At 45.8% G+C, this 27,303-nt stretch overlaps 1 protein-coding gene across 1 annotated transcript in view; it reads left to right on the top strand.

The window, feature by feature from the left end:
* MTR (5-methyltetrahydrofolate-homocysteine methyltransferase) overlaps positions 1-27,303 on the top strand; it is a 224,570-nt gene that overhangs the window by 160,510 nt on the left and 36,757 nt on the right. The window contains exons 23-25 of the mRNA XM_063918059.1: positions 4,676-4,743; positions 14,151-14,271; positions 25,105-25,186. Coding sequence (XP_063774129.1) covers positions 4,676-4,743; positions 14,151-14,271; positions 25,105-25,186 — 271 coding nt within the window. The remainder of the gene's footprint in view (positions 1-4,675; positions 4,744-14,150; positions 14,272-25,104; positions 25,187-27,303) is intronic.

Raw genomic sequence — 27,303 nt, 5'->3', positions numbered from 1 at the left:
CAATGTACACAATGTGACATTGCGGCTCACTCCCCGGCAGCGTCTGCAGGTCCCTTCCCGTCAGCGGCTCCATTTATTTTGTGTGTGTATATATACACACACACACACACACACACACACACACACACACACACACACACACACACACACACACATATTCAAATATATATATATTTGCATGTGTATATATGTGTGTGTGTATGTATGTATGTATATATATATATATATGTGTGTGTGTGTGTGTATATATATATATATATATACACACTGCTCAAAAAAATGAAGGGAACACTTAAACAACACAATGTAACTCCAAGTCAATCACACTTCTGTGAAATCAAACTGTCCACTTAGGAAGCAACACTGATTGACAATCAATTTCACATGCTGTTGTGCAAATGGAATAGGCAACAGGTGGAAATTATAGGCAATTAGCAAGGCACCGCCAATAAAGGAGTTGTTCTGCAGGTGGTGACCACAGACCACTTCTCAGCTCCTATGCTTTCTGGCTGATGTTTTGGTCACTTTTGAAAGCTGGCGGTGCTTTCACTCTAGTGGTAGAATGAGACGGAGTCTACAACCCACACAAGTGGCTCAGGTAGTGCAGCTCATCCAGGATGGCACATCAATGCGAGCTGTGGCAAGAAGGTTTGCTGTGTCTGTCAGCATAGTGTCCAGAGCATGGAGGCGCTACCAGGAGACAGGCCAGTACATCAGGAGACGTGTAGGAGGCCGTAGGAGGGCAACAACCCAGCAGCAGGACCGCTACATCCGCCTTTGTGCAAGGAGGAACAGGAGGAGCACTGCCAGAGCCCTGCAAAATGACCTCCAGCAAGCCACAAATGTGCATGTGTCTACTCAAACGATCAGAAACAGACTCCATGAGGGTGGTATGAGGGCCCGACGTCCACAGGTGGGGGTTGTGCTTACAGCCCAACACCGTGCAGGACGTTTGGCATTTGCCAGAGAACACCAAGATTGGCAAATTCGCCACTGGCGCCCTGTGCTCTTCACAGATGAAAGCAGGTTCTCACTGAGCACATGTGACAGACGTGACAGAGTCTGGAGACGCCAAGGAGAACGTTCTGCTGCCTGCAACATCCTCCAGCATGACCGGTTTGGCAGTAGGTCAGTAATGGTGTGGGGTGGCATTTCTTTGGGGGGGCCGCACAGCCCTCCATGTGCTCGCCAGAGGTAGCCTGACTGCCATTAGGTACCGAGATGAGATCCTCAGACCCCTTGTGAGACCATATGCTGGTGCGGTTGGCCCTGGGTTCCTCCTAATGCAAGACAATGCTAGACCTCATGTGGCTGGAGTGTGTCAGCTGTTCCTGCAAGACGAAGGCATTGATGCTATGGACTGGCCCGCCCGTTCCCCAGACCTGAATTCAATTGAGCACATCTGGGAAATCATGTCTCGCTTCATCCACCAACGCCACGTTGCACCACAGACTGTCCAGGAGTTGGCGGATGCTTTAGTCCAGGTCTGTGAGGAGATCCCTCAGGAGACCATCCGTCATCTCATCAGGAGCATGCCCAGGCATTGTAGGGAGGTCATACAGGCATGTGGAGGCCACACACACTACTGAGCTTCATTTTGACTTGTTTTAAGGACATAACATCAAAGTTGGATCAGCCTGTATTGTGTTTTTCCACTTTAATTTTGAGTGTGACTCCAAATCCAGACCTCCATGGGTTAATAAATTTGATTTCCATTGATAATTTTTGTGTGATTTTGTTGTCAGCACATTCAACTATGTAAAGAACAAAGTATTTAATAAGAATATTTCATTCATTCACTCATTCAGATCTAGGATGTGTTGTTTAAGTGTTCCCTTTATTTTTTTGAGCAGTGTGTGTGTGTGTGTGTATGTGTGTATATATATATATATATATATATATATGTGTGTGTGTGTATATATATATAGGAAAAACAATTACACCGGCACTCACTCACTGTCCCAGACCACAACCTGCTCGGGTGCCATCCATGAATCCAGACGGAATCACCTAATACCCACTCCAAATGGCGGCACTCCCAAGGCTTGATATTAAGAATAAACAGACGAACACCAAGACGCCTTGGGAGTGCCGCCATTTGGAGTGGGTATATATATATATATATATATATATATATGTGTGTGTGTGTGTGTGTGTGTATATATATATATATATATATATATATATATGTATATGTGTGTGTGTGTGTGTAGATAGATAGATAGAGATAGATAGATATAGATATAGATATATATATATATATATATATATATATATATATATATATATATAATAAAAACACAGTTCCCAAGTGCGCTATATGGGTTACAGATACATATGAGATCTTCCAAGTCCAACCAGATGTATTCTGTATAATGAAGAGCAATAGATCCTGGGGTCCTAAAATTAATAACCCCTCACCAAAAGATCACCCAAACAGAGGCCCACGGCCAATTAGTAAAAAGTTATAATTTAATATCACAAATTCCACATATAAAATTTATTTGCAGACAAAAGTCAAATATTTATACAAAGAATTTATAAAAAATATATATGTCGATGAGATATAGCCAGTATATGTAGATGGTTCAGGCACTCCCTCACCTTTAAAAAGGTGTGAGCTCAAGAGGGAGTATCTTCACAGACTGGATCGACCGCTCATGACTGACAGACCCAACGCGTTTCATCTAAGCAACTTCATCAGGGGCAACTCTTCATTTTATAAGGGTGAAAAAAGGTGATGTCTCAATTTTTTGTGGATAAGACTTTGTGTAGTGGATGATATTTAAAATTAATAAGTACCTACCAATTATTACAGATGAGAACCAAGAAATGCTTTATAAGTCTGTATATAGAAAATCATACGGTAACCTGATTGGACGAAATACACATTTTAAATGTGTTCACTATAGGGGATTTGATATCATATGAAAACCTCATCATTATACTCAGTCAACTTACCTTAAACATAAGGAAGTTCATTTCATAAATAGCTCTCTTTAATGGCTTGTAATAAAGCTCATCTTAAAAATGGTAAAAACCCATAGGTTAATGTCCTCAAGCCCACCAAGTTGGAAATGGAGGATACACATAAATGGGTAGAAACCCAACTAGGATATTTCAATCGTAAATTTACAAACTCCAGGGACACATACCTGAATGTGTTATTCAATTTTTGTATTCGTGAATGATTTTAGATTTGATTGGAAAATATGTACATCTATAAGGACCATAAATTGATAATTAGCGTGGGGTATCTCAGCCATCATAGACCACACCAAAAATATGAAAACATACATACCACAATAGAATAACTGGTTATATGAAAACACCGGACAATGTAGACATTAAAACTTCCAGTGCAATTTACAATTGGATCTTCAAAAATGAAAAATATTGTTTTAATTGAAAAACTTAGTTTACAGCAATACAGCGCTCTCTAAGAGAACCACTGATTAGCATAACTGTAGCCCATAAAGACAAGTGAATGGAAAGAGTTTGTACACTCACCTTAATTGCTTTGGCAGCACCCAGACACATGAAAATCTCAGGATAATGTGCCGCTTAACCTGGCAGCTATTTAAGCTCCCCAGTCAATTACATCACTTCCTCTAATTAATCAAGGTTATAATATGGCTAAGAAACAGATTTGAACTGGAAATTTTCCATTCATTATATCGATATAATTGATCTGCAGATATATCTATGGACGGATCGGGCAGTGTGCTGTGCATTCACACTGCCCGATCTGTCGGGGTCTGACGTCATGAACTGTCAATCACTGGCGGCTGGCTGGTTGCTCGTACACACACAGCGATGCGCCAATATATCGGTAGATATATTGACTGTCTGCTGTGCTCCATGGTCAACGCGATATGTCTGTGAACGACGGAGTTCACTGACATATCGCCCGTACACACTGGACGACGGACCCGCGATATATCGGCCAGTGTGTACCCACCTTAAATTTTCTCTGTATACCTGCAGTGAGCCTGCTTTGCTCGCTTGGTGCACTCTTATCTCTACCAACTGATTGAATAAACAATATCTGAGCAACTAAACATTCTCTGGCATACATACAGATATATATACATAGTCGTGGCCGGCACTCCATGTATAAATAATAGATGCCCCGGTGCCTTCCAATGTCTGCAGCTGTAGACATATGTATAAAAAGGTTCTCTCTTGCTGAGCAGCCAGTTGGTATACGGTTTTACGTCTGGCTTTGTCAGGTTGTGTAAAATCCTAGCTTTTAGCAGTGTCCACCAGGTTGGATGGTAGAAGAAGGAAGAAGTTTGTGCTCACTGTAAAGTCTATTCCTCGTATTGCATCTCAAGACACTGCTTTCCCTCCCTGCAGTTTATTCTGTTTGATAGGCTTGTCTCCTAACTTCTCCATACGGCTGTGTTAGTTAATGACTGAGGTCTGAGGAATCCCCTCTAACGCGGAGTATGCAGCTGATGTTCATAGGGACTATTCACCTCATGGAGGAGGAGACACAAAATGTAATTTGTCCATTACTAACGTTTGGGTACCAGCACTGAATGGTCACCTCACTTGCAGACAAGTACACTTTAATGTGGAGGCACGTGCACATTACACACAATGTTATTATTTTAATAGATTCCTTTTACATTTGCTTTAAAATGTGACTGTTTTTGCACTTGAATTCCAGGGTGATTGACCTTGGTGTTATGACTCCATGTGATAAGATCCTCCGAACTGCAATTGAAAGCAAAGCTGGTGAGCATTTATTTCCTGCAGAGGACAAGCTTTTAGTTGGGTTTTGTTCATTACATAAAGTGCTTTTTCTCTAAAGGTCAGCATGGGGGAGAGTCGCAAGCTAATATAGACAGGCAGGGGTGTGCGAGCTGTGCCATCCCCAAGGGTGCAGGGCCCTGGGACATCTGGCTAGGGTACATGGAATAGCTCCAGTGGTATAGCTTCGGCTTCAGTGCTGCTTGGAGTGTCCAAAGGATTGTGTAGAGCCTGGCAGCTCCAGGGAGTACGGCTCCTGTACTGTGATCAAGTTATCAAAGAAGGAAAACTTGCTCATAACACACAGAAGATAGTGCAACCTTGGACTGAATTGTATCTACTTACATCCATGTGTGTGTGCACTATACATTGATGTCAAGTCAGTGGGAATGTGTTTTTTTTTATTTTATTTTTTATAATTGCATCTATTGGATTTGTTTTAACTGATTTATTGATAAATCTATTTCTCTGACGTCCTAGTGGATGCTGGGAACTCCGTAAGGACCATGGGGAATAGACGGGCTCCGCAGGAGACTGGGCACTCTAAAAGAAAGATTAGGTACTATCTGGTGTGCACTGGCTCCTCCCTCTATGCCCGTCCTCCAGACCTCAGTTAGAATCTGTGCCCAGCCGAGCTGGGTGCTCCTAGTGGGCTCTCCTGACCTTGCTAGAAAAGAAAGTATTTTGTTAGGTTTTTTATTTTCAGTGAGATCTGCTGGCAACAGACTCACTGCTACGTGGGACTGAGGGGAGAGAAGCAAACCTACCTGCTTGCAGCTAGCTTGTGCTTCTTAGGCTACTGGACACCATTAGCTCCAGAGGGTTCAAACACAGGGCCTGACCTCGATCGTCCGTTCCCGGAGCCGCGCCGCCGTCCCCCTTGCAGAGCCAGAAGACAGAAGAGAAGCGATGAAATCGGCGGCAGAAGACTCCTGTCTTCATTAAGGTAGCGCACAGCACTGCAGCTGTGCGCCATTGCTCCCACAGCACACCACACACTCCGGTCACTGTAGGGCGCTGGGGGGGGGGTAAAAAACCCCGCCATTAAGTTACAGAAAACGCGGGACAGAAGCCCGCCGCTGAGGGGGCGGGGCCTTCTTCCTCAGCACACCAGCGCCATTTTCCCTTTACAGCTCCGCTGGAAGCAGCTCCCCAGGCTCTCCCCTGCAGTATCCTGATACAAGAAGGGTAAAAAAGAGAGGGGGGGCACATAAATGTAGGCGCAAATAAGATATTTAAGCAGTTATTGGGTAAATCACTTTTTATAGTGTGAATCCCTGTGTTATATAGCGCTGTGGTGTGTGCTGGCATACTCTCTCTCTGTCTCCCCAAAGGACTTTGTGGGGTCCTGTCCTCAGTCTGAGCATTCCCTGTGTGTGTGCGGTGTGCCGGTACGGCTGTGTCGACATGTTTGATGAGGGTTACGTGGAGGCGGAGCAGGGGCAGATAAATGTGGTGTCGCCCCCGACGGGGCCGACACCTGATTGGATGGATATGTGGAAGGTCTTAACCGACAGTGTCAACTCCTTACATAAAAGGTTCAATGACGCAGCAGCCTTGGGACAGCCGGGGTCTCAGCCCGCGCCTGCCCAGGCGACTCAGAAGCCGTCAGGGGCTCATAAACGCCCGCTAGCTCAGATGGTAGACACAGATGTCGACACGGAGTCTGACTCCAGTGTAGATGAGGATGAGACAAATGTACAGTCTACAAAGGCCATCCGATGCATAATTACTGCAATGAAAGATGTATTGCACATTTCTGACATTAACCCGGTTACCACCAAGAGGGGTATTATGTTTGGGGAGAAAAAGCAGCCAGTGACTTTTCCCGCATCTGATGAATTAAATGAATTGTGTGAAGAAGCGTGGAGTTCCCCTGATAAGAAACTAGTGATTTCTAAGAGGTTACTGATGGCGTACCCTTTCCCGCCAACGGATAGGTTACGTTGGGAAACATCCCCTAGGGTGGACAAGGCGCTCATACGCTTATCTAAAAGGGTGGCACTGCCGTCTCAGGATACGGCCGCCCTAAAGGAGCCTGCGGATAGAAAGCAGGAAGCTATCCTGAAGTCTGTGTATACACACTCTGGTACTCTGAGACCTGCTATTGCTTCAGCCTGGATGTGTAGTGCTGCAGCAGCATGGACTGATACCCTGTCAGACAACATTGATTCCCTCGACAGGGATACTGCTTTGCTAACCCTCGAACATATAAAAGACGTCGTCTTATATATGCGGGATGCCCAGAGGGACATTTGCCTGCTGGCATCTAGAATTAATGCAATGTTCATTTCTGCCAGGAAAGTATTATGGACTCGGCAGTGGACAGGTGATGCTGATTCTAAAAAAACACATGGAGGTTTTGCCTTATAAGGGTGAGGAATTGTTTGGGGACGGTGTCTCGGACCTCGTATCCACAGCAACAGCTGGGAAGTCGACTTTTTTGCCTCAGGTTCCCTCACAGCCTAAGAAAGCACCGTATTATCAAGTGCAGTCCTTTCGGCCTCAGAAAGGCAAGCGGGTCAGAGGAGCATCCTTTCTGGCCAGAGGCAAGGGTAGAGGAAAGAAGCTGCACCAGGCAGCCAGTTCCCAGGAACAAAAATCCTCCCCTGCTTCCACTAAGTCCACCGCATGACGTTGGGGCTCCACAGGCGGAGCCAGGTGCGGTGGGGGCGCGTCTCCGAAACTTCAGCAACCAGTGGGTTCGCTCACAAGCGGATCTATGGGCTGTACAAATTGTATCTCAGGGATACAAGCTGGAGTTCGAGGCAACTCCCCCTCGCCGTTACCTCAAATTTGCCTTGCCAGCTGCTCCCAGGGAAAGGGAGGTAGTACTGGCGGCAATTCACAAGCTGTACCTCCAGCAGGTGATAATCAAGGTCCCCCTCCTTCAACAGGGAAGGGGTTACTATTCCACAATGTTTGTGGTACCGAAACCGGACGGTTCGGTGAGACCCATTCTGAATTTAAAGTCCTTGAACACTTATATAAAGAAATTCAAGTTCAAAATGGAATCGCTCAGAACGGTCATTGCAAGCCTGGAAGAGGGGGATTTTATGGTGTCGCTGGACATCAAAGATGCTTACTTGCATGTCCCCATTTACCCACCTCACCAGGAGTACCTCAGATTTGTGGTACAGGACTGTCATTACCAATTCCAGACGTTGCCGTTTGGCCTGTCCACGGCACCGAGAATATTTACCAAGGTAATGGCCGGAATGATGATACTCCTTCGGAAGAAGGGAGTTGTTATTATCCCGTACTTGGACGATCTCCTCATAAAGGCGAGGTCCAGAGAGCAGTTGTTGGTCAGCGTAGCACTCTCTCAGGAAGTGTTGTAACAGCACGGCTGGATTCTGAATATCCCAAAGTCGCAGCTGATTCCTGCGACGCGTCTGCTTTTCCTGGGCATGATTCTGGACATAGAACAGAAGAAGGTGTTTCTCCCGGTGGAGAAGGCCCAGGAATTGTCATCTCTGGTCAGGGACCTCCTGAAACCATAACAGGTGTCGGTGCATCACTGCACGCGAGTCCTGGGAAAGATGGTGGCTTCTTACGAAGCAATTCCCTTCGGCAGGTTCCATGCAAGGATCTTTCAGTGGGATCTGTTGGACAAATGGTCCGGATCGCATCTTCAGATGCATCGGTTGATCACCCTGTCCCCAAGGGCCAGGGTGTCTCTGCTGTGGTGGCTGCAGAGTGCTCATCTTCTCGAGGGCCGCAGGTTCGGCATACAGGACTGGGTCCTGGTGACCACGGATGCAAGCCTCCGAGGATGGGGGGCAGTCACTCAGGGAAGAAACTTCCAAGGACAGTGGTCAAGTCTGGAGACTTCACTACACATAAATATACTGGAACTAAGGGCCATTTACAACGCCCTGAGGCAAGCAGAGCCCCTGCTTCAAAACTAACCAGTACTGATTCAGTCAGACAACATCACGTCGGTCGCCCATGTAAACCGCCAGGGCGGCACAAGAAGCAGGATGGCAATGGCAGAAGTCACAAGGATTCTTCGATGGGCGGAGAATCACGTGCTAGCACTGTCAGCAGTGTTCATTCCGGGAGTGGACAACTGGGAAGCAGACTTCCTCAGCAGGCACGACCTCCACCCGGGAGAGTGGGGACTTCATCAAGAAGTTTTCACACAGATTGTAAATCGCTGGGAACTGCCACAGGTGGACATGATGGCGTCCCGCCTCAACAAAAAGCTAAAAAGATATTGCGCCAGGTCAAGGGACCCTCAGGCGATAGCTGTGGACGCACTAGTGACACCGTGGGTGTACCAGTCGGTTTATGTGTTCCCTCCTCTTCCTGTCATACCCAAGGTACTGAGGATAGTAAGAAAGAGAGGAGTAAGAACTATACTCATCGTTCCGAATTGGCCAAGAAGAACTTGGTACCCAGAACTACAAGAAATGATCTCAGAGGACCCATGGTCTCTGCCTCTCAGACAGGACCTGTTACAGCAGGGGCCCTGCCTGTTCCAAGACTTACCGCGGCTGCGTTTGACGGCATGGCGGTTGAACGCCGGATCCTAGCGGAAAAGGGCATTCCGGATGAAGTTATTCCTACGCTGATAAAGGCTAGGAAAGACGTGACCGCAAAACATTATCACCATATATGGCGAAAATATGTTGCTTGGTGTGAGGCCAGGAAGGCCCCTACAGAGGAATTCCAGCTGGGTCGATTCCTGCACTTCCTAGTCAGGAGTGACTATGGGCCTAAAATTGGGATCCATAAGGGTCCAGATTTCGGCCCTATCTATTTTCTTTCAAAAAGAACTGGCTTCACTGCCTGAAGTTCAGACGTTTGTTAAGGGAGTGCTGCATATTCAGCCCCCTTTTGTGCCTCCAGTGGCACCTTGGGATCTTAACGTTGTGTTGGATTTCCTGAAATCACACTGGTTTGAGCCACTTAAGACCGTGGAGCTAAAGTATCTCACGTGGAAGGTGGTCATGCTGTTGGCCTTGGCTTCAGCTAGCCGTGTGTCAGAATTGGCGGCTTTGTCATGTAAAAGCCCGTATCTGATCTTCCATATGGACAGGGCAGAATTGAGGACTCGTCCCCAATTTCTCCCAAAGGTGGTATCAGCGTATCATTTGAACCAACCTATTGTGGTGCCTGCGGCTGCTCGGGACTTGGAGGCTTCCAAGTTGCTGGACGTAGTCCGGGCTTTGAAAATTTATGTTTCCAGGACGGCTGGAGTCAGGAAAACTGACTCGCTATTTATCCTGCATGCACCCAACAAGCTGGGTGCTCCTGCTTCAAAGCAAACTATTGCTCGCTGGATCTGTTGCACGATTCAGCTGGCACATTCTGCGGCTGGACTGCCGCATCCTAAATCAGTAAAAGCCCATTCCACAAGGAAGGTGGGCTCTTCTTGGGCGGCTGCCCGAGGGGTCTCGGCTTTACAGCTTTGCCGAGCTGCTACTTGGTCGGGTTCAAACACATTTGCTAAATTCTACAAGTTTGATACCCTGGCTGAGGAGGACCTTGAGTTTGCTCATTTGGTGCTGCAGAGTCATCCGCACTCTCCCGCCCGTTAGGGAGCTTTGGTATAATCCCCATGGTCCTTACGGAGTTCCCAGCATCCACTAGGACGTCAGAGAAAATAAGAATTTACTCACCGGTAATTCTATTTCTCGTAGTCCGTAGTGGATGCTGGGCGCCCGTCCCAAGTGCGGACTCTCTGCAATACATGTATATAGTTATTGCTTCACTAAAGGGTTATTGTTATGAGCCACCCGTACAAGGAGGCTCAGTTGTTGTTCATACTGTTAACTGGGTATGGTTATCACAAGTTGTACAGTGTGATTGGTGTGGCTGGTATGAGTCTTACCCTGGATTCCAAATCCTTTCCTTGTAATGTCAGCTCTTCCGGGCACAGTTTCCCTAACTGAGGTCTGGAGGAGGGGCATAGAGGGAGGAGCCAGTGCACACCAGATAGTACCTAATCTTTCTTTTAGAGTGCCCAGTCTCCTGCAGAGCCCGTCTATTCCCCATGGTCCTTACAGAGTTCCCAGCATCTACTACGGACTACGAGAAATAGAATTACCGGTGAGTAAATTCTTATTATTTATGATTTTTAAAATGCATAATTTTATTGATTTCTGTGGTAATTAAATGCATATTTTTGAAGCCATGAAATCAATGCTGTGATTAATATGGCAACGCTGCCTACATCTTTATTTCTGGCATTTGCTTTGGGTCCAAAAGATTTGAAAGTGCCTAACTTCTAGATTTATCAAAAGCCAGACAGCTGTAACATAGAAACAGAATTTGACGGTACATAAGAACCACTTGGCCCATCTAGTCCGTCCCTTTTCTAACCATATTGTTACCTTGAACCCTATTCGATCCTTATTTCTTTGTAAGGATATCCTTATGTCTATCCCAAGCATACTTAACCGATTTCCCCCCCCCCCCAAAAAACGCTACAAAATTGTCTTTTTTTTTTTTTTTGTAGGAGTGAATTAGGTGAAGAACATGAATTTCACCCTATCCAAAATGATTTTAGTAAAAAAAAAAAAAAAAAAAAAGTTTTGTTTTTTAAACCCCCCCCCCCCCAAAAAAAAAATACAAAACATCAAAACATTGATAGGGAACATCGGAAACATGGCAAACATTGCGGCTTTCATTTTGAAAGCCGGGACCGCCTCCAGGTACACGGGGGGCTTGGGGGGAGGGGGGGGAACCTGCCGTGCTGACCGATCAGCAGTGATCGGCAGCACGGCAATCAGTGAGGGAGAGTGCAGGGAGGCAGTGGGACCTTCCGGTCCCTCTGACAGCAGTAGCGGAGGGAAGTTTCCCTTCCCTGCTGCTGCTTACACTGTGTATCCGACTGGTTGCATCCTGTGCAACCAGGTCAGAGAAAGCACTTGCAGGCATGGTCGCATCTGATGTCACCAAGTGGTTAAATTTCTCTACTTTCTTACTACCTCTGATGGGAGGCTATTTCACTTAAGTACTACCCTTTTTTTTGGTGAATTTTTCATTGGATTTCCCCTGAAACTCCCTCCGTCCAGTGCATGTCTTCGTGTTCTTATACTTCTCTTTCTTTGAAGAATGCCTCCCTCCTGTACCTTGTAAAAAATTGAAATGATGATTTTGTATGACTGGTTGCAGATAACTGTCCAAAATACTTTGAGATCGTATAGTATATAGAATCCCTTGCGGCTATAATGGGACGACCTGGTGGTCAAGTTGCATGTTTATGCAGTTTTGGGATAGTATGTAAAACTAGCGCAATTGGAAAATCCTTTAACAGATGCTTTTCGTGGATCATCAGAGATATAATCCTTTAGGACAGCCGTCAGAAGTATCTCCTCCAATTCGACTTTATAAAGAGTTCTGGATCACTTAATTGTCCAAGGATCTCTTCCCTATAATCAGTCAAATTCTGTACAACAACCCCTCCCCTTTCATCAGCGGGGCGTGTTACAATGTCCTCATACTTCTGGAGGTCTTTTAATGCCAGTCTCTCATCCTTAGATACTGTAAATTGTTAAAGCATGATTTAGGATATTTATTTTTCAGCACAGTCTGAATCAAGGTGCGTGAAAAAAGATTGATGCATTGTTGGACATAGGGTCAAAACGAGATGTAGATTTAATACATGATGGATAAGTAATTTCTTGATGTTTAGTCATAGGAGGCTGTTTATCGTAGTACTCCTTAATTCGCAGTTGTCGCGAAAAGCCATAAGAGTCTGTCATCCACTGTAAATCATTGCACTGGTTGGATGGAACAAATGTAAATCCTTTATTCAAGACAGTCATTTCAATATCCGACAATATTCTATTTGATAAATTAAAGACCATACTCACTTCCGATGTTTTGCAGGCTTGCTTGAGCCGCCTTTTCCATTGTTGCCCACCCCATATCTTTTATGGGGTAGTTACTCCCAAAGGAGGCTTTGATGCTTGTGCGCTGGTATTATCCTCTAAATCACTTTGGGAGGTATATTCCCCACTGGATATATCCGTATCCTGTGCTCTTAAAATTCTGCGCCTGTCCCGAAAACGAATCCGTCCCATTAGCCTTGGGCTATTTATCCAGGCGTACACCTTGCTTTCCTGATAATCCCTTTGGACAGTGGTAAGCTTATCTCTCTTGTATTTAACCAGGTTTCGTTTGTAGGTCTCAATCTGCTCAATGAGCTTCGTGAGCCAATCTGTTTGCATGTCAGATTGTAATTCATCCAGATGCAAAGGGGTATATTCAATTGAAGTCGGATCCATTCATTTGTCGGAATGGATCCGACTTGGGCTATTCAAAGTCATTTCAATTCGACTTTTAAAAAAGTTGAACTGAGATGCAGGAGCTAGTCGGGGGAGAGCAGCGCTACAGCAGTCTCCCCCGTCTCCGGCGCTGCTCTCCCGCCCGTCTCCAGCACTGCTCTTCCCCCTTCTGACTGCCTGCGGCTCTCCCCCGTCTCCCGGCGGCTCTCCCCCCTCTCCTCCACTAAGGTCCCTCATCTCAGTCCGACATTTTTTTATGTCGGACTGAGATGGTCGGAAACGGGGCCAAATCCTGTCGAATTTGGCCCCGTTTCCCTCAAAAGTACGTGAATCGGCAGCTATACCGCCGATTCACGTACTATTCGACAAGTCGAATTCCCCGACTTGTCGAATAAAAACAGCTGGGATTGAATAGGTGGAATCACGATTCGACCTTGAAAAGTCGAAAAACTGACGTCTTTTCGACAGATGGCAGCTTTCGACCCTAATTGAATATACCCCAAAGACTCAAATGAGGCAATTTTAGTTTTAATTGAATTTAACTCTCTAGCCGATTCTTCCACGATTAACGAAATAAGGTAAAAACTACAATTATTTAACACAGCCACCCATCTTCTGCAGAATTCTTGATTATGTTTACCGATTGTTGGCATACAGAAATACAGTGTAAGTTATTTCACTAAATCAACTTTTACTTAATAACGCTATTTTGCTGCAGTCTCTGGTTTCATGTCTGTAGACACTGTAGGTTTTAACACTTCTATATACTTACTCCGTTATACAGTATGTGATCATCCGTCTTCCTCTTCACAGCATTTCTATATTTCTTTATCACCCCATTGTTCATCTCTCTCTTACTCTGCTCCTGTCTCTTGCACTTTGTGCTGTGAAGATGAGACCTGTGTATTGATGAGCCGTCTAGTAAAGCCTCCTGTACATTGAGGAGCGCTGCTGTGAATAAGACACCACTTTCAGTGCATTGTCTCTGAACCCACAGGTGCCTGTCATATATAGTGTATCTCCTCCATATGTACTATAGTATGGCAGCCTGAGTATTTTTCTATTGAGATGCAGGATACAGTTTGCCTTTATCAACAGTCGATGATCACATAAGAGAATTAACTTAACTATGTTATTATATATTTATTTTAGATGTAATTGGTCTGTCTGGTCTTATCACCCCTTCCCTGGATGAAATGATCTTTGTTGCCAAGGAAATGGAAAGACTGGCAATTAAGACCCCATTGCTAATTGGTGGAGCCACCACATCTCGGTATGTGATTTCACTATGTGGTTGATGTTAGCTATGTTATGTTACATTGCAAATAAGTTCTAGTTTTAAATAACCAATTCTGAATTTGACCTATACTAAAGCGATCGGAGATGTGGTATTTATAAATTAGCAGCCAACACTTTGGTTTATATTATGTATAGAGAGCAATCATATAGTTGTTTTTATGTCCTCATTGAAAAGTCTTAAACACACTTCATCAACAGTCCTTAATCGTGTAACTCCAGCTACTCTTCACTCTCAGCATGGATTATCTAAGCAGTAGCACACTAGATAAATGTGAAGCCTTCTAGTGACGTCCAGATATATACAGATATGTGCCACTCCTATTTAAATTGTGTGGACACTAATAAACATTCTTCCAGCCTCTCATCCCCTCTAAGGATGCAAACCCCTTTTTTATACATTTAATATTTCTCTATCGTCCTAAGTGGATGCTGGGGTTCCTGAAAGGACCATGGGGAATAGCGGCTCCGCAGGAGACAGGGCACAAAAAAGTAAAGCTTTACTAGGTCAGGTGGTGTGCACTGGCTCCTCCCCCCATGACCCTCCTCCAGACTCCAGTTAGATTTTGTGCCCGAACGAGAAGGGTGCAATCTAGGTGGCTCTCCTAAAGAGCTGCTTAGAGAAAGTTTAGTTTAGGTTTTTTTTTTTCTTTACAGTGAGTCCTGCTGGCAACAGGATCACTGCAACGTGGGACTTAGGGGGAAAGTAGTAAACTCACCTGCATGCAGAGTGGATTTGCTGCTTGGCTACTGGACACCATTAGCTCCAGAGGGATCGAACACAGGCCCAGCCGTGGAGTCCGGTCCCGGAGCCGCGCCGCCGACCCCCTTGCAGATGCTGAAGCGTGAAGAGGTCCGGAAACCGGCGGCTGAAGACTCCTCAGTCTTCATAAGGTAGCGCACAGCACTGCAGCTGTGCGCCATTTTCCTCTCAGCACACTTCACTGGGCAGTCACTGAGGGTGCAGAGCGCTGGGGGGGGGCGCTCTGAGAGGCAAATATAAACCTTATACAAGGCTAAAAATACCTCACATATAGCCCATAGGGGCTATATGGAGATATTTAACCCCTGCCTGACTGGAAAAATAGCGGGAGAAGAACCCGCCGAAAAAGGGGCGGGGCCTATCTCCTCAGCACACGGCGCCATTTTCTGTCACAGCTCCGCTGGTCAGAACGGCTCCCAGGTCTCTCCCCTGCACTGCACTACAGAAACAGGGTAAAACAGAGAGGGGGGGCACATTAATGGCTATATATATATATATTAAAGCAGCTATAAGGGAGCACTTAATATAAGGATATCCCTTGTATATATAGCGCTTTGTGGTGTGTGCTGGCAGACTCTCCCTCTGTCTCCCCAAAAGGGCTAGTGGGTCCTGTCTTCATTAGAGCATTCCCTGTGAGTTTGCGGTGTGTGTCGGTACGTGGTGTCGACATGTATGAGGACGATATTGGTGTGGAGGCGGAGCAATTGCCAAATATGCAGATGTCACCCCCCAGGGGGTCGACACCAGAATGGATGCCTTTATTTGTGGAATTACGTGATGGTTTATCTTCCCTTAAACAGTCAGTTGAGGACATGAGGCGGCCGGACAATCAATTAATGCCTGTCCAGGCGCCTCAAACACCGTCAGGGGCTGTAAAACGCCCTTTGCCTCAGTCGGTCGACACAGACCCAGACACGGGCACTGATTCCAGTGACGACGGTAGAAATTCAAACGTATTTTCCAGTAGGGCCACACGTTATATGATTTTGGCAATGAAGGAGACGTTACATTTAGCTGATACTACAGATACCGTAAAACAGGGTATTATGTATGGTGTGAAAAAACTACAAACAGTTTTTCCTGAATCAGAAGAATTAAATGACGTGTGTGATGAAGCGTGGGTTGCTCCTGATAAAAAGTTGATAATTTCAAAAAAGTTATTGGCATTATACCCTTTCCCGCCAGAGGTTAGGGCGCGCTGGGAAACAACCCCTAAGGTGGACAAGGCGCTCACACGCTTATCCAAACAAGTGGCGTTACCCTCTCCTGAGACGGCCGCACTTAAGGATCCATCAGATAGAAAGATGGAAGTTATTCAAAAGAATATATACACACATGCAGGTGTTATACTACGACCAGCTATAGCAACTGCCTGGATGTGCAGTGCTGGAGTAGTTTGGTCAGAATCCCTGATTGAAAATATTGATACCCTAGATAGGGACAATGTTTTACTGTCGTTAGAACAAATAAAGGATGCATTTATCTATATGCGCGATGCACAGAGGGATATTTGCACACTGGCATCTCGGGTGAGTGCTATGTCCATTTCAGCCAGAAGAGCCTTATGGACACGACAGTGGACAGGCGATGCGGATTCAAAACGTCACATGGAGGTTTTGCCGTATAAAGGGGAGGAGTTATTTGGAGTTGGTCTATCAGACTTGGTGGCCACGGCTACTGCCGGGAAATCCACTTTTTTACCTCAAGTCACTCCCCAACAGAGAAAGGCACCGACCTTTCAACCGCAGCCTTTTCGCTCCTACAAAAATAAGAGAGCAAAGGGCTTGTCGTACCTGCCACGAGGCAGAGGAAGAGGGAAGAGACACCAACAGGCAGCTCCTTCCCAGGAACAGAAGCCCTCCCCGGCTCCTGCAAAAACCTCAGCATGACGCTGGGGCCTCTCAAGCGGACTCGGGGACAGTGGGGGGCCGTCTCAAAAATTACAGCGCGCAGTGGGCTCACTCGCAGGTAGACCCCTGGATCCTGCAGATAATATCTCAGGGGTACAGGTTGGAATTAGAGACGGATCCTCCTCATCGTTTCCTGAAGTCTGCCTTACCAACCGTCTCTTCCGAAAGGGAGAGGGTGTTGGAAGCCATTCACAAGCTGTACGCTCAGCAGGTGATAGTCAAAGTACCCCTATTACAACAAGGAAAGGGGTATTATTCCACTCTATTTGTGGTACCGAAGCCGGATGGCTCGGTAAGGCCTATTCTAAATCTGAAGTCCTTGAACCTCTACATAAAAAAGTTCAAGTTCAAGATGGAGTCACTCAGAGCAGTGATAGCGAACCTGGAAGAAGGGGACTTTATGGTATCCTTGGACATCAAGGATGCGTATCTACACGTTCCGATTTACCCCGCACACCAGGGGTACCTCAGGTTCATTGTTCAAAACTGTCACTATCAGTTTCAGACGCTGCCGTTCGGATTGTCCACGGCGCCTCGGGTCTTTACCAAGGTAATGGCCGAGATGATGATTCTTCTTCGAAGAAAAGGCGTATTAGTTATCCCATACTTGGACGATCTCCTAATAAGGGCAAGGTCCAGAGAACAGCTGGAGACAGCTTTAGCACTATCTCAAGAGGTGCTAAGACAACACGGGTGGATTCTGAATATTCCAAAATCCCATTTAATCCCGACAACTCGTCTGCTGTTCCTAGGAATGATTCTGGACACGGTTCAGAAAAAGGTTTTCCTTCCAGAGGAAAAAGCCAAGGAGTTATCCGATCTGGTCAGGAACCTCCTAAAACCAGGAAAAGTGTCAGTACATCAATGCACAAGAGTCCTGGGAAAAATGGTGGCTTCTTACGAAGCAATTCCATTCGGCAGATTCCATGCAAGAATATTCCAAAGGGATCTGTTGGACAAATGGTCAGGGTCGCATCTGCAGATGCGCCTGCGAATAACCCTGTCACCAAAGACAAGGGTGTCACTTCTGTGGTGGTTGCAGAAGGCTCACCTATTAGAAGGCCGCAGATTCGGCATTCAGGATTGGATCCTGGTGACCACGGACGCCAGCCTGAGAGGCTGGGGAGCAGTCACACAAGGAAGAAACTTCCAGGGAGTATGGACGAGTCTGGAAAAGTCTCTTCACATAAACATTCTGGAACTAAGAGCAATCTACAATGCTCTAAGCCAGGCGGAACTTCTCCTGCAAGGAAAGCCGGTGTTGATTCAGTCGGACAACATCACGGCGGTCGCCCATGTAAACAGGCAGGGCGGCACAAGAAGCAGGAGTGCAATGGCAGAAGCTGCCAAGATTCTTCGCTGGGCGGAGAATCACGTGATAGCACTGTCAGCAGTGTTCATCCCGGGCGTGGACAACTGGGAAGCAGACTTCCTCAGCAGACACGATCTTCATCCGGGAGAGTGGGGTCTACATCCAGAAGTCTTCAACATGTTAATAGACCGTTGGGAAAGACCAATTGTAGACATGATGGCGTCTCGCCTCAACAAGAAACTGGACAAATATTGCGCCAGGTCAAGAGATCCACAGGCAATAGCTGTGGACGCACTGGTAACTCCTTGGGTGTACCAGTCAGTGTATGTGTTTCCTCCTCTGCCGCTCATACCAAAGGTATTGAAGATCATACGGCAAAGAAGAGTAAGAACAATACTAGTGGTTCCGGATTGGCCGAGAAGGACTTGGTATCCGAAACTTCAAGAGATGCTCACGGACGAACCGTGGCCTCTACCTCTGAGAAGGGACCTGCTACAGCAGGGTCCCTGTCTTTTTCAAGACTTACCGCGGCTGCGTTTGACGGCATGGCGGTTGAACGCCAGATCCTAAAAGGGAAAGGCATTCCAGAAGAAGTCATTCCTACCTTGATTAAGGCACGGAAGGAAGTCACCGTGAAACATTATCACCGCATTTGGCGAAAATATGTAGCGTGGTGCGAGGATCGGAGGGTTCCGACGGAGGAATTCCAACTGGGTCGTTTCCTACATTTCCTGCAATCAGGATTATCTATGGGTCTCAAATTGGGATCCATTAAGGTTCAAATTTCGGCCCTGTCAATATTCTTCCAAAAAGAATTGGCCTCTGTCCCTGAGGTCCAGACTTTTGTCAAGGGAGTACTGCATATACAGCCTCCTGTGGTGCCTCCGGTGGCACCGTGGGATCTAAATGTAGTTTTAGATTTCCTCAAATCCCATTGGTTTGAACCATTGAAAAAGGTGGATTTGAAATATCTCACATTGAAAGTGACTATGTTACTAGCCCTGGCCTCTGCCAGGAGAGTATCTGAATTGGCGGCTTTATCTTATAAAAGTCCTTATCTAATCTTCCATTCGGATAGGGCAGAACTGCGGACTCGTCCGCATTTTCTCCCTAAAGTGGTATCAGCATTTCATCTGAACCAACCTGTTGTGGTGCCTGCGGCCACTAGCGACTTGGAGGACTCCAAGTTGTTGGACGTTGTCAGAGCCTTAAAAATATACATTTCAAGGACGGCTGGAGTCAGAAAATCTGACTCGCTGTTTATATTGTATGCACCCAACAAGTTGGGCGCACCTGCTTCTAAGCAGTCGATTGCTCGTTGGATTTGTAACACAATTCAACTTGCACATTCTGTGGCAGGCCTGCCACAGCCTAAAACTGTAAAAGCCCACTCCACAAGGAAGGTGGGCTCATCTTGGGCGGCTGCCCGAGGGGTCTCGGCATTACAACTCTGCCGAGCAGCTACGTGGTCGGGGGAGAACACGTTTGTAAAATTTTACAAATTTGATACCCTGGCAAAGGAGGACCTGGAGTTCTCTCATTCGGTGCTGCAGAGTCATCCGCACTCTCCCGCCCGTTTGGGAGCTTTGGTATAATCCCCATGGTCCTTTCAGGAACCCCAGCATCCACTTAGGACGATAGAGAAAATAAGAATTTACTTACCGATAATTCTATTTCTCGGAGTCCGTAGTGGATGCTGGGCGCCCATCCCAAGTGCGGATTATCTGCAATACTTGTACATAGTTATTGTTAACTAATTCGGGTTATTGTTAAGGAGCCATCTTTAAGAGGCCCTTTCTGTTGTCATACTGTTAACTGGGTTTAGATCACAAGTTGTACGGTGTGATTGGTGTGGCTGGTATGAGTCTTACCCGGGATTCAAAATGCCTCCCTTATTGTGTATGCTCGTCCGGGCACAGTACCTAACTGGAGTCTGGAGGAGGGTCATGGGGGGAGGAGCCAGTGCACACCACCTGACCTAGTAAAGCTTTACTTTTTTGTGCCCTGTCTCCTGCGGAGCCGCTATTCCCCATGGTCCTTTCAGGAACCCCAGCATCCACTACGGACTCCGAGAAATAGAATTATCGGTAAGTAAATTCTTATTTTCTCAACCATCCCAAACCAAGTCATCCAACAACCATCAATGCCCAAGATCTTGCTTCCTATTTAAAAGGCATGAGTTAATAGATCCAATGAAAATATCCTAAGTGGCAACCTACTGTACTAAATGCCCCTACTGGCACCTTTTCTTTATATAAAACCAAAAATGAAGATGCAGTATCTGCACGCTGTTCTACCCACTCTACTACCTGTCCACTTTGACCTATACTCTCACAATTCCGAAGCACCGTATCCTATGTTTATTTAAAATCTACAATCTCTTGCTTCACTGGTGTATTTTCATCATTATTTAAGCATACAGGTATTACTCCTGTTCTGAACCTCTCAAACTCACTCTACTGTTAACATATCTCTCTACTATCAAGTGTCTCTAAACTTCTTTATACACTTGCTTCTTATACTTTCTTGATAACAAAACCTATTTGACCCTCTTCAGTCAGGCTTTTGCCTCCAACGTTCCACAGAGTCTGACTCTGCACTAAGATTGTCAAAGACTTGGTCACTGTGAAATCCAAATGAAACATGTGACAGCGTGGGTTAACTCTGACAAGTTTCTGTGTGAGGGGTTTTACAGATGTCTTTGGTTTCCTTTTTGGAATCAATAACCTAGCATTACTGAGCACTGCTACTGGTCCTACTCAGCCACCAACTGTTATCTGTGTATTACCATTGTGTACTCAGTTGTGTAGTTGTTGCCCACACCAGGTTCCTTCACTGACACCTAGAACCTCTTGCTTGTGGTGTGTAGCTGCAGCAGCACCTTGTTCTGAAGGTCACAGGGATTCCGTTTACAGGGTATATTCAGTTAAAGTCTGATCCATTCTGACATGTATTTGTCGGAATGGATCCGACAACCCCTATTAAATCCCATCTTAATTCGACTTTTTCAAGTCGAATTGAGATAGGACGCAGAAGGGGGGCAAGCCGCTGGGAGACCAGCGGGGGGACAGCCTGCGGCCATACAGGGGAGATCAGCGCTACAGTAGCGCTGCAGCAGGATGTCACTCAGCCGCCCGACCTCACGGCAGCTTCCACCCGGCACCAGCAGCGTGCTGGAGCCGGGTGGAAGCTGCCGTGAGGTCGGGCGGCTGAGCGACATCCAGCTGCAGCGCTACTGTAGCGCTGATCTCCCCTGTATGCCCGCCGGCTGCCCCCCGTCTCCCTGCATAAAAGCTCTCATGGAAAAGAATAGGTGGCACTCCACAGTAGTGCCACATTGCACCAGGTAGAGCCCACTTTTCCACATTGCGCCAGGTAAAGCCTTTACACATTGCGTCAGGTAGAGCCCCCTTTTACACACTGCACCAGGTAGAGCCCACTTTTACACATTACGCCAGGTAGAGCTTGTGTCAGCTAAAGCCCACCTTTACACATTGTGTCGGGTAGAGCCTTTACACATTGCGTCAGGTAGTGCCTACTTTTACACATTGCGTCAGGTAGCGCTTTTACACATTGCGTCAGGTAGAGCCCCCTTTTACACATTGCGTCAGGTAGAGCCTTTACACATTGCGTCAGGTAGAGCCCAGTTTTTCACATTGCATCAGGTAGAGCCCACTTTTACACATTGCGTCAGGTAGAGCCCACCTTTACACATTGCGTCAGGTAGAGCCTTTACACATTGCGTCAGGTAGAGCCTTTACATATTGCGTCAGAGAGGGCCTTTACACATTGCGTCAGGTAGAGCCCACTTTTTCACATTGCATCAGGTAGAGCCCACTTTTACACATTGCGTCAGGTAGAGCCCACCTTTACACGTTGCGTCAGGTAGAGCCTTTACACATTGCGTCAGGTAGAGCCTTTACACATTACGTCAGGTAGAGCCCCTTTTACACTTTATGCCAGGTAGAGCCTTCTTTTATATATTGCGCCAGGTAGACCCCATTTCTACACATTGCACATGTAAAGCCCACTTTTACACATTGCACCATGTAAAGCCTTTACACATTGCGTCAGGTAGAGCCCCCTTTTTACACATTATGCCAGGTAGAGTCTTTACACATTACGCAAGGTAGAGCCTTCTTTTACACACAGACCCAGGTAGAACCCACTTTTACACATTGCGCCATGTAAAGCCTTTACACTTTGCACAAGGTAGTGCCCACCTCTACACATTGCGCCAGGTAGAGCCCACCTCTACACATTGCGTCAGGTAGAGCCCACCTCTACACATTGCGTCAGGTAGAGCCCACTTTTTCACATTGCACCAGGTAGAGCCCACTTTTACACATTGCGTCAGGTAGAGCCCACTTTTTCACATTGCACCAGGTAGAGCCCACTTTTACACATTGCGTCAGGTAGAGCCTTTACACGTTGCGTCAGGTAGAGCCTTTACACGTTGCGTCAGGTAGAGCCTTTACACATTGCGTCAGGTAGAGCCTTTACACATTGCGTCAGGTAGAGCCTTTACACATTGCGTCAGGTAGAGCCTTTACACATTGCGTCAGGTAGAGCCTTTACACATTGCGTCAGGTAGAGCCTTTACACATTACGTCAGGTAGAGCCTTTACACATTGCGTCAGGTAGAGCCCATGTTAAACAATACAGGTTTTATATATTTCATTTTAGAACATACTTTACTTGCTGCAGCGGTATGGTTCCTCAGTCCTCCTCGTGCAGAGGCGCTCACACCACATAACAGTGCACACCCACAGGCAGCGCAGCAGCAGTTCCCTGCGTCCCTTCCTGCCTCTCCTCCTTCCTGCCACCTACCTCCTCCCCAGCATACAGCGCATACTGCACCTCAATCTGCCTGAGTGATGGGGGTTTCTGTCTGCCGTCACCTTTGTTGCTGCCCGCAGCGCAGCGTTAAATGAGTCAGGCTGACTCGTTATAATGCAGCCGCAGCCTGGCACTGCAGTGGGCCCTTTCATAGAGGCGGGCCTCGCATCACTGCAAGTTCCGCCACTGGGCGAGGGTGCGGGGACTTGGTGCCTGGGGTGCAGCTCTTTTTGGTGTCACCCCATTGAAGGGCGACACCCGGGTGCGGGCCACCCCCCCCTCATGACGCCACTAGTTGTAAGGTACTGAGGTATAAGTTGGCTGAAACAGACTAACAGAGGCAAACCACAAATAAAGAAAAAGGTGCTGAGAGTGGCGTAGTAGGACCCCATACCATACCATACCTGACAAGAGAAAATGAATAGACACTAGTTGGCCAAGAATCCAGGAGAATTAGGGGATCTTGAGATAGTTGGCGGTAGCCGTACCACAAAGTATGTTGGAGTGAGTCACAATCTCAATTTAAAGTCAAGGGGAAGACTATTAACGTAACTCTCTAAATATCATGGAAGTCCTGTGCTTTTTATCCAAAGTGGTTTTAAGCCAGTCCATATTAAATGTATAGAACAATTTTTTTATTAAAAAAATACAGTCAAAGTAGAAGTGACTGCGCTAATCCAAATCTGAATTATGGCTTTTCATACAGCAGCACTAACAATCAGAGTAATATTTTATATCCCCTAGTTACACTTTGGTCTCTAGGTAGAATACCAAGGAGAGCCCAGTCACTGGTTAGTGAGATGTAATTGACAGTGAGAGCAGGAATGAGACTGTGACATACCAGTTAAAAATTGTCTATGGGGTGAAAAGTAGGCATCGTCTGCAGGTAATACCTTGTGTGATGTTTTGACAACTGTGAGTAAAGTGTTGCAAAATATAGATGGGAACCATTAGTGTATACCAGAATGAGTCTGTGTATGGTCCAGAACTATTCTCAGAAAGGAGTAATGTATAGCTATAGTACATTGGAGAGTGGGAGGAGACAGGAGCAAACAATCAAACGAGTTCTGCTAGTATTGGTCCAAGAACCACTTATTAGAAGCCCGGACATCATTCTGTTTAGGTGAATGGCAGTGGGCGCTTAGTATTTATTATTTTATGACTGGCAGCCACCAGCACTGGTTTTGCCTATTACTTTGACCATAAATCATTTGTTTTAGTCCTGATCACCATCCTGCGGTACCCCATGGTTCCACAGCAGCCAAAGGTGGGAACTGAGCTTTACACAGTTTGTTCAAACTTGCATTAACCATCATAGCGCTGTGATCATTTAAATTGAAGTCAAAAGCTGCCGTCTGTCGAAAAGACGGTAGCTTTCGACTTTTTTAGGTCGGAAGGGGTTCCGACCTATTCAATATAACCCAAAATTATCCGACAAGTCGAGGAATTCAACTCATCAGAAAGCACGTGGATCGGCGGAATAGCTGCCAATCCGAAGTGCTTCTGTTGGACACAGGGCCAAATCCGACAGGTTTTGGCCCCCTTTCCGACCATCTCAATCCGACTTTAAAAACAGTCGGATTGAGATGAGGGAGCCGAGAGGAGGAGAGGGGGGGATACAGGGGAGAGCCGCCGGGAGACGTGAAAAAGCAGCGCTACAGCAGCGGCTACAGCAGCGTAGCAGAAGGATGTGTCACGGCAGCGTCCACCCGGCTCCAGCAAGCTGTGACACATCCTCCTGCTACGCTGCTGTAGCGCTGCTCTCCCCCGTCTGCCCGCGGCTCTCCCCCGTCTCAGCTCCCGCATCTCAATTCGACTATTTTTAATAGCCATTGTCAGATCCATTCCGTCAAATGAATGTCGGAATAGATCTGACTTCAATTGAATATACCCCTTATTTGGTTATGGTATCACTAAGTTAAAATTTAGTTTTCTTTCACCACTGTAAAGAGCACTGCTTCATCCATATTTCTTACACTATTGCAGGACCCACACTGCTGTGAAGATAGCACCAAGATACAGTTCACCAGTAATCCATTGCTTGGATGCTTCCAAAAGTGTTGTGGTTGTGAGTGTTACAAATTTGTTTCATATACAATGTATTGTACAAGATGTACAACAAAGGACAGACTGTATACTATACCGGTTAATTCAAAGTATTGCTGTTTATATTGGTTATGTTATATAAGTAGCTAGTTTTGTCCCATTGTATTAAAGCTTGGCATTTCATCTGTGGAGAAATTTTATTTTGAACCAGCAATTCAGGTCTCACTTGCTTTAAATCATTTTTATTTATATGAATACATACAGATGTATACTCATACATAGAGCCCGGGCAGCTCTGCTAACGTTGGGTGTCTTTATTTGCCAAACATGCATCTTATTTGCATCACTTAGTGAATAAGACGAAAAGCAGACTCTGCATATTAAAATGATATGCAGCATGCCTATATTCTGTGTGTCTGCCTGCATATGAAATGCTATGTTACAGAGTTTTCCAGGAAAACACTGTAACTCGGCAATAGGTATGCAGATACAGGGCCTAATTCTGAGTTGATCGCAGCAGAAAACTTGTTAGCAATTGTGCAAAACCATGTGCACTGCAGGAGGGGCAGATATAACATGTGCAGAGAGAGTTAGATTTGGGTGGGGTGTGTTCAAACTGAAATCTAAATTGCAGTGTAAAAATAAAGCAGCCAGTATTTACCTTGCACAGAAACAAAATAACCCACCCAAATCTAACTCTCTCTGCAAATGTTATATCTGCCCCCCCCCCCCCTGCAGTGCACATGGTTTTGCCCAATTGCTAACAAACTTGCTGCTGTGATCAACTCAGAATTACCCCCACAGTCACAGTCCCATTTTGGGGAAAAATGCACAAAAAGACGCCCATCGTTAGTAAACGCTCTCAGCTGTGCTCGACTAGAAGTGCTATTTATCGTGACTGCAACAATGATGTAGGAGGACACATCTGTAGGATCTATTTACTGTGATACTAAAGGTGCACAGAAATACTTAAGCAAAAACATACATTCCGGAACTTAGACCTGATGTGTGACGCCATCTAATGATCTAAAAATGACATTACACAATAGAAGCCTATGAGCTTCTTTCTGCATTTTCATCTGAGAGGGATTCAGATTCCAGCACACCCCACAGCACACGCTTCATCCAACACGTGCAGGAGGACTTCTGGGCCGAAAACCTCTTATCGGAAAAGCTGCTCTTTGAGATGGTTTTTAAGCATACAGATGTGTCCTCTTACATTCTTGCTGCAGTCACGCTAAACAGCCCTTTTGCGATTTTTCCGCAAAAATGCGTTTTAGATGCCAAAGTAATATAAAAAGAAGCACAAACAGCTTAAAATGATATGCGGCATGCCTATATTCTGTGTGCAATTTGCGGCTCTATCTGCATCCAAAATGCCAATACTGTATTTTCCATGAAAACACTGTAGCATAGCAGTTCGTATTCAGATACTTCCGCAGTCGCACACAGAATATAGGCATGCTGCATATCATTTTAATCAGCAGAAGCTGCTTGTGTGTCCTATTAATTATTTTGCGTCGAAGATTAATTTTCTTGGAAAAACTGCAAAAAAGATTCTCTGTGCTACCGAGTCACGCGTTTGTGTTACGTGACTTGTAGCGCACGGAACAAAGATGTAGGAGGACACATCAGTATTGTGTTAATAAATGCTGCTATGCTATGTCTGTGATGAGTGATGGGATGCATCGCACGCAAAATGAAATGCCTGGTGCATCCCACCCCGTAACTTTAATTGTAAAAAAAAACAAAAAAAACTTTAATGTCATTATTTCTTCAAATACAAAACTGCTTTCTACATCTGTTACTTTTCAACTACTACGGAAAAAGGGTAATACTAATCGCACTGGAAAAATAATAAGATATAAGGAAATGGATATAGAAGGGTCAGGTAAATACCACCAGATTATATTTGTTATAAGTGTGTACACTTGTAATGTAATATCTGGTGGTGGTGCTACCAGAGAGTGAAAGACAGTTTAAATAGGAAGAACCCGTGAAGAAACGGGAAAGGACTCCCTATATATAGAAGCAACTCTTGAAAACCTAGCCATAATGGCTGGGATGTCTTTGGCGTCACAGAAAAAACTCCTAATTTATAAAACTTAACTTTTATTATCTTTTACAATAAAAAGTTCT

The sequence above is a fragment of the Pseudophryne corroboree genome, chromosome 4 (genome assembly GCF_028390025.1).
Source record: "Pseudophryne corroboree isolate aPseCor3 chromosome 4, aPseCor3.hap2, whole genome shotgun sequence".
Classification (NCBI taxonomy): Eukaryota; Metazoa; Chordata; class Amphibia; order Anura; family Myobatrachidae; genus Pseudophryne; species Pseudophryne corroboree.
Note: the sequence above shows the minus strand (reverse complement) of the source record. Positions and strands in the feature narration are given on the sequence as shown.